Source organism: Drosophila persimilis, unplaced genomic scaffold, assembly GCF_003286085.1.
Source record: "Drosophila persimilis strain 14011-0111.01,24,50 unplaced genomic scaffold, DperRS2 tig00000191-arrow-pilon, whole genome shotgun sequence".
Classification (NCBI taxonomy): domain Eukaryota; kingdom Metazoa; phylum Arthropoda; class Insecta; order Diptera; family Drosophilidae; genus Drosophila; species Drosophila persimilis.
The window spans coordinates 15,119,423-15,130,177 of record NW_020825298.1 but is presented as its reverse complement, the minus strand read 5'-3'; the positions used below and the strand labels follow the sequence as shown (position 1 = coordinate 15,130,177).

The 10,755-nt window shown below is 42.0% G+C and overlaps 1 protein-coding gene across 1 annotated transcript; it reads right to left on the bottom strand.

Annotated features, from left to right (window-relative positions):
* Positions 1-9,463: 9,463 nt before the first annotated feature.
* LOC6593474 (protein screw) lies at positions 9,464-10,666 on the bottom strand. The gene has a single exon (XM_002019196.1). The coding sequence runs from the start codon at positions 10,664-10,666 to the stop codon at positions 9,464-9,466; it is 1,203 nt and encodes a 400-aa protein (XP_002019232.1).
* Between the last annotated feature and the right edge of the window lie 89 nt (positions 10,667-10,755).

Here is a 10,755-nt window from a genome sequence, read left to right as displayed (position 1 = left end):
TCGAGTCGAAAGATAAGCAGAAAGGTCAAGCGAGAGTAAGAGCTTAAGAAAAACTAGGTTTAGGTTTCTTTAACCTTGAAGGAAGTCTTTAAAAAGATGGTAGATTTATGGGAAAACAATGTTTAAATCATAGTTTAAGGGACGATGACTTAAGACTCCTTCGATTCCCATATTTGATTCCATTCTGAACTCCTGAAAACTACCTTAAGATCAAAGAATGGTCCGATTCCCTCTATTCTTTGGCGGACTGTGGACTTTCTGATCTTTACTTTGTTTTAATCCATGGCAGATTCTGGAATACTTTTTAAATCAATTTATGTTTTGATGAAAGAATTAACCGATATCCCAATGTTTCTTCCAGAGTTCCCTACTCATTTTAAAGACCATTTTATTGGTGTAAGATTTCACCGATTCCCAACACTAGTCTCATTTTGTGCTTCTGAAAACTCTAGTACTCTTTACGCTCATTGCTGGACTTTCCGGTCATCTTGTAACCCTCCCTTTCCTCACAATTAAACTCCTCATTTCATTATTATTTCCCATCATATCTCCTCTACAAAAACCTCTACACCATAGCCTGGCTTTCGAAACTCTCCTTCTATGAAGAGCTCCCCCATTCCCCCAAACACAAATTAAACAAAAGGCAGTGCCCCAAACCCTCTAAAAGCCAAACCCCAAGCCCCGAAGTCAAAGCCCAAACCGAGAGCCAACTATCCATCGCATCGCATCGCCTTTTGTGGATGGCCTCAGGCAATGCAAATTAAAAACTGTTACATGCATTTCCCCAAGGTAAAATCATTTGTCCGTACAGTTTCTATATATATGTATATGTATATGTATCTGTATACTCCCTGCATATTTGTTGGATACTTTCTCTTCTTTTTCTTTGTTCTCTCTCGCTCTCTCTCTCTCTCTCTCTCACTCCCTCGGATGTGGAGGTCGACTAATTTGGCGCAACACGAACCAAAGTGGCCAAAAAAGTGCGGGGGCGGGGGAGGAGTTGCGGGTTAAATTAGTTTTACGTGGGCCGGTGGGTAACTTTTGTCCGTGCCCCCGAAAGGATACCCTCCTGGTGCAGCGACTGGCGCCATCTTTGGCGCGTTAAACGAAACGTAAAATATATTTCCGCCAGCGCAATATCCTTTTTGGGGCGCCTGTCTCTAAACGTCTTGCCTTTTTTCTTGACTCTCTGCTTCGAAGGAGGAACATTCTTCGCTATGCTTTAAATTTATGAAAATAAATATTATGCCCAGGGCGAGGACGGTCTTTGGGTTTGGGTTGAGTCCTGTTCTATTCCTAGAGATCCTTTTGGTCCTTCCCTGCATTGCCAATGACGTACCAAGTGGTGAGAAAATACGAGTATCTATCTCTCTCCCTCTCGCTCATAATAAGTTATGCAAGTCATGTGCCGTTTTATTCAATTAGCACTTTATGGTCCTTTATTGTACTCCTGCCCTGAGGAGCAGTCCCTCCTTTCCATTTTCGCGTTGATTTTTCGGTTATACGGCCGCCGCCTGCTAATTAGAGCCTGCAGGGATATTCCGAGGTGGTCCAGGACTGGTGTGCGGGGTACGTGAGTTATCAAATGAAAAGTAACTCTCACCAGGACGACTCGTACTTCATTTTGTTCGCGTCATAATTAAATTAGAACTTTATTATTTTAATAAAAACCGTCTCCAGAGCCGACCCAGCCCTGGAGCACCACCAATCCTTACGGTCCTTTCGCCCCCGTCCTTTTTGTGTGGGGCTGCGGGTGTGTCCTTTGTCGTAGTTCCAATCGCAGGATATATAATAATGTGATTATTATACCCTCGTATTTTGTAGAGGGGGTATTCGGAATTAGGACTTGCAATATTTAAGAAAAATTGAAGGAAAGTTTTTTATCAAAGGAAAATTAATATTCGAATTCGCGGAGGGAGCTTCAGGATGTATTTGCTTTATTAATTTAGAAGCCTTTTTAGAAAAAGTACAATGCGAGATGCCCTTTAAATAGTTCAGGGCTTGATATTGAATATTTTTTCAATGGTTTGAAAAGTTCCAAAAATATTTTTAATTGAAAAGAATTCTTCTGCGTGTTTTTCCAAAATATTCTACCATTTGGTGGCCCCGTTTTTGACGAAGAATTGTTCAACTTCTGGTAGCATACCTGGGAAAATAGTTTGTCCACCTTGGAAGATTAAAAATACCAAAGGATTATTCAAATTGGAGGGTCTATAAAAGTCGTGGAAATAGCATTCAGAAGGAAGCACATGTGCCTTGAAAAAACGTTTCTGTTGTCCATAATTTAAATACAAGTTGAAACATACAAACCAGAGTCATTTCCCCCGTAACAACCCCATCAACTCCTGCCACATTGAAGAGTATTTTTTCCATATTTCCTATTAAGATTTTCCCCTGCTTAGGGCTTCCAATTTTCCGCCACTCTGCAGAGAGCAGCCTTTGGCAGAAGGCAAATGACAACGGTCGCACTTGAATGCACAAATACATTTCTAAATAATTTATTTAAAATTACTTGCTGGATGTCCATTGCCATTGCCATTTGCCGCATGCCCCCATGCCGCATGGCAGTTGGTAGTTAATTTAGTCTCAAAGTCAAAGGGTAGGCCCCAGACTTGGACCCGCAGCGACAATAATATTGAGTATATTATACCTTTATTTTTATTTCGCCAAATAGTCCCTTAGGGGCTTTGTTCAATAAAAAGGCATAAAGGAGGGAATAAAAAGAAGAAAAAAACCTTTGCCGGTTATTTTTTTCTTATTTTCTTTTTGCTGTGCAGAAAGGTTCCGCGTCTGGGGAAATTACTTTCTCTGGGGTCGGGTGCCCTTATTGGAAAAATGCAAAAAAAAACAACAACAAAAGGGGTAGAAAATATCATAATTTGGCTTTTAAGCAAAAGAGGCTTATCAGAAATTGGTTTCGCCAGAGCCAATTGTCTTAATGGGCAAAGGAAATCGTATTCCAGCCTAAAGAAAAGTGTCAGCCGGCAAGTCCTGTCGTTCGGGACAGCAATTGAAGGCATTAATGGTGTGTGTGGATCAGGGGAACCATGTTGTACATGACGGTACTTCCTGCAGCTTAAAAGAATCGTATGTGTGCTTTGGTTTTCAATTTGTATTATTCATTGAAAAATGGAAAAGAAGGAGATGTTTCCAGGCCCAAAAGAAGGCTTTTTCTTACAGAAATGCGTGCAGTCTTTTGATCATTGCCTTCACTGCCTGTACACCACTTTGTACACTATCTTTCCACTAATGGATGTCTAAAATCTCTGACAATTAATGTGCCCTTAAACGCTCTGCCAGCGCAGTCCATTAAGAGAGCCTCTGAACTCCCAAAAGCCAACAGCCAAGTGTCCGAGTGCCCCAATAAAAGGCCAGGCCACTCTTTAAATTAAACACAACTTTCCTCAAGTGGATACTAAAGTTTTAACTAGCTGAATATTGAGTTGGATTGGCTCATAGGGCATAAACCCCCCGAAGAAATAGAGGCCATATAACTCAGCGGGTTAACGCACACACACAAGAAAGCTGCGATGAAGACCAGCTTGAAGGATGAAGGATAGAGAAAGGCAGAGTGCGGAGGTCGGCGAAAGAAGCTGAGCTTGCAACATGGTCTTATTTCTTTTATATGACATTTTTATGCCTTCTTTTGTTCGAAAACTTACACGTGGCAACACTTTTCTCTTAGCTCTCTCTGTCTCGCGGCACTCTGCTACCTCCTTCACTGTGGACTGCCACTCCTATCGCCTGGCACTGCCTGAAAGGGGCAGCAGCTGTGACGACCTGCGCGCTCTGGCTCCACAACTCTTTAATTGCTGGGGCTCCATCATTACAATCGCCTTGCCACTTGACGTGACCAGGCAGGCAGGTCCCCCAACCGAAAACCTGGGGCATGAGAAGAGGGTCTGGGGGGGGTCGCTCTGCACGCAATTATTTACTTGAGCCGTAAAACTGTAGTTAAGGCACAGCACAGTCTTTCAACTTGAAAGCATTTTACTGAGCAAAAGTTTAATGCTTAAATTATGAGCTCCTCCACTCCACTCCGCACCATTCCTTCTTCTGTCCTGGTGTCCTGGTGTCCTTCTGTAACCCCGAAAGAGTTGACAGTCACTTTTGTTGAAAATGAGACAGTAATTGCCAAAATGTGCATGACTAGAACGAGACTTTTACCCAATTGGGAAAAAGGGTAATGGAAAGGAGAGCGTGGAGACCCTCTCCTCCCCTCCCCCCCTGAAGCGCCTCGTTTGGGGGTCAGCTGAAGTTTCTTTTCGGTTGACGATAAGTCGTCGTCACTTGCATTACCAAAATTGAAAACTTTGCCCACTTTTATGTGGGGGGCCGGAGAAGGGGCTGGTTGGCCATAAATGTCACTTTGTAACAACGACAACGACAACGACGACGACTACTTAAATTAAAGCGTAATTAAATTAATAATCCCATTTGGGCGTGCAGCCAAGCAGTTGAAACTCTGAACCGAACCTCTGAAGGCTCTCCGAAGCGGCGGAGTTTGAGGCCACGACGCAGGGGCAAGCCTTTCTCTCGTTTTCTCTCCCCCTTGCCCTCTGTGTGCTCGAGCGGAAGTTGCAAAATATGAAAATGACTGCGCTAGCGGAAGTGCAGTTGTGTGGCATGCCACACACACACTCACACACACACACACGGAAAGCCCTGCTGCCATTGTCTTGCCACAGTTAACGCCACCACAAAAGCTGTTGGGGGATCAAAAAAAGTGCCAGTGGAAAGGGCTTTGTGGGGGCTTGCCTTCGCGGTTTCTTTCACTTTTGTTTGTGCCCTGAACGAGTGGATATTTTCCAAGGGATTGCAATTGACACAACAACAAAAAAAACGGTACTATTCGGAAATCTCTAATTAGATTATTAATCAGTCTTACAATGAGTTAAACAGGATGGAAATACCGTTTAAAAGATAATCCACACTACATGGCGACTAGTTTTCATTTTTCTGGTTGTCAGTAATATCCGATTTGGATGATTTTTAGTCCATTGGAGGACAAATGCATTATGTTTAAGACTATTAAAAATCTGTAGTACCAGTCCTTAAAGTCATAAAAGATGTGGAGCACTGAAGAGATCTTTATAGCAGACACATTCAGGGTCTTGTTTTGATCTGTTTCAACATGCTTTGGAAATCTCTTAGTCCCTTCTCAGAGATGCATCCTATGTTATTATTTCAGTACTAATGGCTCCTCTGTGATGTTTAAACGGTATATTATGTTGTCTCACCGCGAGCTTACGTTTCAAATACCATATTTAAACAAAATATTATGATGACGATGTCCCCTCCAGAGAGGGAGCGATACCCATTTCAATGCCACATTTCTCTGCTGTTCTCAACCGTTTCCCAAAATAAAAATGTGCACCTGTCGTTCCCCTGTTGTCCATTTGTTTATGCTGCTGCTGCTGATGGTGCTGCTATGTTTTTTTTATGTGATGCTTGAAAGAATTTTTAATTTTCATAAGAGTAGGACACGCACACACCGACAGAGACACACACATACACGTAGAATCACTTACAGGATGGAGGAGGAGGAGGACAGACGGCGACGTGCCCTCAGATGTATGCTATGCTTAATTTTTTATTGCTACAGTGAGGCCACACGCAAAGTGCTTCACAGGGACCCCCCCTCTCTCTCGCTCGTCAGCGTCTGTGTGGGTGTGGGTGTGTGTGTGGCTTATGTTAATGTTCCTGCCAGAAGGCAGCCCAAGAGTTTTAATGAAACTTACCTTCATAAATTTTAATCAACTTTTTCCTCCTGCTACTCTTTGGCTATCTTTTTTGACTGCTTTTCCTAGTCATTTCATTCATATTTTTTAATGACAAAAGGTTTCAGCGCAAGCTAAAAATATCTGCAACATTTAATAGTTTTTTGAATGGTTCAGCGATTCCTAAACAAAAAAAAAGGAGTAGGATGGCCTGACATGGCGGAACAGGAAGTGCAACAAGCGTAATAAATGTTCAGTCGTATAGCCACGAATAGTCTGCAATAAATTTCACAACAATCAACTTTGATGCATGTCGGAGGTGGGCCACTGTGCAACACAGAAAGCATGAAATAAAAGTGTAAATCCCCCCCATCTCCCTCCATCTCTCGCTGTTACACCACACAACAAAACACGACATCCATCCAGACTGCCAGCCAGCCAAATGGCCATGCACTAAAAAAAACCCCGCAGCAATCTACCTACAGCATACATAATTTTCGTAGTAGTTTCGTTGTTGTGTTGTGTACCCTGCCAGGGGGTATTATGATTAGAGAAGAGATGTTTGCAAAGCAGAAAAGGGAATCCCATATTATTCAACGGCAGCGAGGCGTGGGGGAGAGAGAAAGATGGTGCCACAGTCTCTGAGTTCATTCTCTCCCTTGGCTGCTAAGCCACACTGGGAGAGAGCTAAAGCCGAGATACTCAGACTCTGTGATTCAGAGATCCAATAGAAACGATCGATCTGCAAAGGGTATTATTGTCATCAAGCCCTTCTCTTGTTTTTCTTGCATGCTCTTTTACTTTTTACCATGAAAAGGGAAAGCAAAGGTAAATAAAAATATACATACTCGTAAAAAAATATGGCTCTAGGTGTGCGGCAAAGCGATTTTGCAACATTTAGCATACAGGTTGACTTTTTTCTCTTTTGATAAATGGATAGACATGGACGTAGGGCCTTGATTTTCTAAAGGGATTTCGATTTGAACAGAATGAAAGTACTTAAATATTTGATTAAATTAAGTAACACATTTGTCCGACTTTTAGCTGATCCTCCAGACAGTGATGCCACACATAAAATAGTTCGTTTTCAGCTACAGAAGCTATAGAAATTTGTATAACTTTTCGTATATTTTTTTAATTAATTATTTATGAAAATTCATATTCCCAAATAAAGGATAAACCAACAGAAGCCAATAAAATAGTTTTCAAGTGAATAAATTCCTCTGTTTCCACAGGAAAACTCTTACTCCTTTAGGCATCTCCTCTTGTGGAAGCAGCCCCTGGTTTCTATCTGTTTTATTGGCGCCGCAAGAACACGAGTCATTAAAATGATTCACTCAACTGTAGCCAGGGTCTATTGTTGTATCTGGTTATTGTCATGGCTTATTTATATACGTAAATCCACATTTTTTTGCTCGATGCAGCAACATTTTACAGAGCTATTTACTTGACACTTTTATACATATGTATTAGCAGCTACTCCCCATTCCAATAATACAATATTATTCGCGTAGAAGGGTGACACATTTCGTGAATATTTTATTTATTTTATTACTCGGGAATGATGTTTTGAATTGCTTTAATTTAAACAGACAGGCATGCCAAATAAGAGAAAATTTACGCATGAACGAGAGTCAATAATATTATAAATAGATTGGAATTTTTATAATAATTTTTGGGCTAAGGGATGGGACATTGGAGGCTTTACACATACAACTATTCATTTCCCTTCATTCTAAGGCATATCCCTTCAATACTCTTTCATCAACCATTGAAAACTATCCACGATTAAGGTAAAACCAAAAAAAAATTCTGTAATTTAAGCTCTTCACTTCATTTAATCCAGATCAATTTTCCTGGCCTACATGTAACGTACAAAATGTCAGCAATAAATAATTAAACGATAATATTGCATATGTATGAAAAAGTCTACATATTTTTCCACAAATTAATTGTCATATTTCATGCAGATTTTAAATTTGCGCTTACCTATGCACACACACACACACACCACCCCCATATTCGCATATATCGCATAAATATTTGCATGTGAATATTAAATTGAGGTTCCTGATTAATCGTATGAGAGGGAAAATTGAATATCGAACTCAACAAGATTAATTTTGAACACACAGAGCAAGAGAGAGAGAGAGAGAGAGTGAGAAAGAGCGACAGAGTGTGTGTGGAAAATGCGGAAAATTCACTCTAGTTTCATTCAAAATTCTCACCTCAAATTTTTGTGGCAGAAAATACGCGTATGGTATAGATTTTGTTAAATAAATGATGGCATTAGCTGAAAGTCAAGTCAAACAAATCATTTTGATACTCTATGAAGTGTGGTTCCATGATTTTAAAGATATCTTTGGCAGAGAAAATGGAAAGAAAGATCATGGTGCTCTCTTCTGCTAAGCTCCATTGGAAGAGAGGGAACAATCGACTATCAGACAGGTACTGGAGGAAAAATTGTTATAGGTTTTGTAGATATTCACAAAATACTGCAATTTACACTGTAATTCCTTTTGGATGGCTATATCCCATGGCAATGGATCTGCAACCGTATCTAAATATTTGGTCGCTGAAATACCCTTCTCTTTTGGTTCCCTATCTTTTATTATTTCCTCAGGCATTAGCCTTTTGAAATAATAATCAAAGTCTAATTAGAAAGCGCAATCAAATGCCATAATTTTATTCCTTTTGATATACCCACTCACGGAAAAAAAATCAGTACCAAATGGCCAGCGGGCTATTAAACAAATTGTGTGCCACGAAAAATTGTATGCGTAAATGTTGATTTAAAAGCTTCTGAATAGATTAACTGCTGGAGAGAGTGGCGAATGGCGAGTGGATTGTTGATTGTATTTGCGTAAATTTCATGTGCGGGGCTCTCCCCCTGTCGTATATCATTGTTTATTAGTCATATAAATATAATGCCAAAGTGAAGGAAGTTTATGGGTTTCCCCTGCCGTCGAAGGCCTACTCTTCTGCTGCCTAAGCCACACACAAGGCCGCTGCTCCTCCGCTCCCCTGACATGTGTGTGTCATTCACATTAGCGTAATACCCCGGAAAAGCGGAAAAGCGAATATCCCCAATATTTAATAGATGCGTGTGCCTGCCTGCCTTCCTGCCCCTCTGGTGTCTTACTTTTCGAAGAGATTGCAGTGCTCTTTTTGTGTGTGTGTGGAAGAGTGTCGTAAAATTTATACGGTCTTTAAAATCATATAAAAAGTGTTAATTTTCCATGTGTTGCTTCGCCGCCACACAGCGGAGGAACTCCCCGGAGTGGGATCTGGAAATGGAAAAGCAAGGTGAATCGGGCAGAGTTTTTATGAGGCAATGAGGATAATGTGCGGGGCCCTCGACTATTAAAGTGATGTGTGGAGATAAACAAACATCATTTGACTTTCAAATTTATTGATAAATCTAAGATCTTATGACTACCCCCAACAAACCCTTAAACCGATGCTTCGTACGACCCCAAAGGTCGTAACATGCACACATAAAAGGTATAGAGGAAAAATGTATAGCGGAAAGGTAAATAAGAAATCGATGTCTAGAACTGTGGCTAATGAAAACGTTCCATGAAGAATTTGTAAAGGAACTACTCCAAAAATGTACAAGAAATTCTCCACCATAAACGAACTGATTTGATAGAAAATTGCAAAGATTTCTTAAACCAATTTATAGAGATATTTACATTAAAACATAGCTTAAAATTATCTTACATAAAAGTGCCCCCGCAATCCTAGTGACAGCCACACTCTTTGGCCACGGATTTCTGGTATTTGGTCAGATCAATTATGTCCTCACTGAGATATCTCAGTATGGTAATCGATCCCAGGACAGTGGGCACACAGCAGGGCTTGGGCAGATGCGGCTGCTTCAGATGCATCAGGGTCTGGACGATGGCATGATTGGTGGCATTCATTTTGGTGCCCAGCGGGAAATTGCAGCCACCGCCGCAGAAGTATGCCTCGAATTTCTTTGGGGCAATCACCCAGTTGTGCATCTGAAGCTCCTTGAAGTCCACAGTGAAATTCAGACGCTCGCAGGATTGTGGTGGCTTGTACAGGTCCATGGGCGGTGGCGGGGGACGTTGGGGCGGGCTGTTGGCCCTGCGCTTCTGCAGATCCCGCTTGAAGCGGAGTTTCTGTATTTTGACAAGGAGTTCGGGTCCATTGAAGTATCCCACGATGAAGGGCTCCTGGCTGGAGCGACTGGCCGCAGGGGGCACCAAGCCGGCAGCAAAGGTGCTCAGATGAGAATAGCCAATGGAGAAGCGGAGCTCGTGACGCTGCTGGAGGCTTCTTCCGAGTAGCCAGGTTCTCAGAGTGGGAGTCAAATTGAACTCCAACCATCCTTTATGGCTGGTTGTGGTGCTTACGGAACCCAGAATCTGGTAGGAGTAATCCGGTCGATTGTCGAGTCTCCTGTAAACAGACACCGTCACGTTGTCTCTCCTGTCCACTAGACTCTCCTGCTTGTAGACCCTTAGCATGGCCTGAACGAGTGTCAGATCCGCTGGCACATCATTCGTATTGAAGGTTATATGGAGGTCCAAGTCATTAGAATGATCCTCTGGCTTCACACGACTCGAAAATGTTAGAATGCTGTTGCAGCTGGCAATCTCCTGGCGATCCTCATTGGATATCAGTATGTCATCATCCAGGGATCGCTTGTGCCGCTGATGGAGCACCTCTTCGGGTTCTTGTCCCTCGTTGATTTCGTTGTAGACTTCCAGCAGAAATTTGGAGGCTGAATTGTGGAGATTCGGTTGTGCCTGACGTCGAGGACGATCGCCCAAATCCAAAAGATCAATCATCTCCATTTGTTCGCTCAGAGGACGAGTGTCATAGATGGGCGGCGTCTCCATGTGATGGTTGATGTCTATGTAGGTGCTGCTCATCACGCAGCTGGCGAGGGCTAGTATTAGGAATGGAATAAACATGATGTTTACTGTCAGAGTGATCGGTAGAGAGTGAGTTCTGTGATGGAAGAACGAGGACTTTTAAAGGTGATTTAGGTAGGAAATACTCT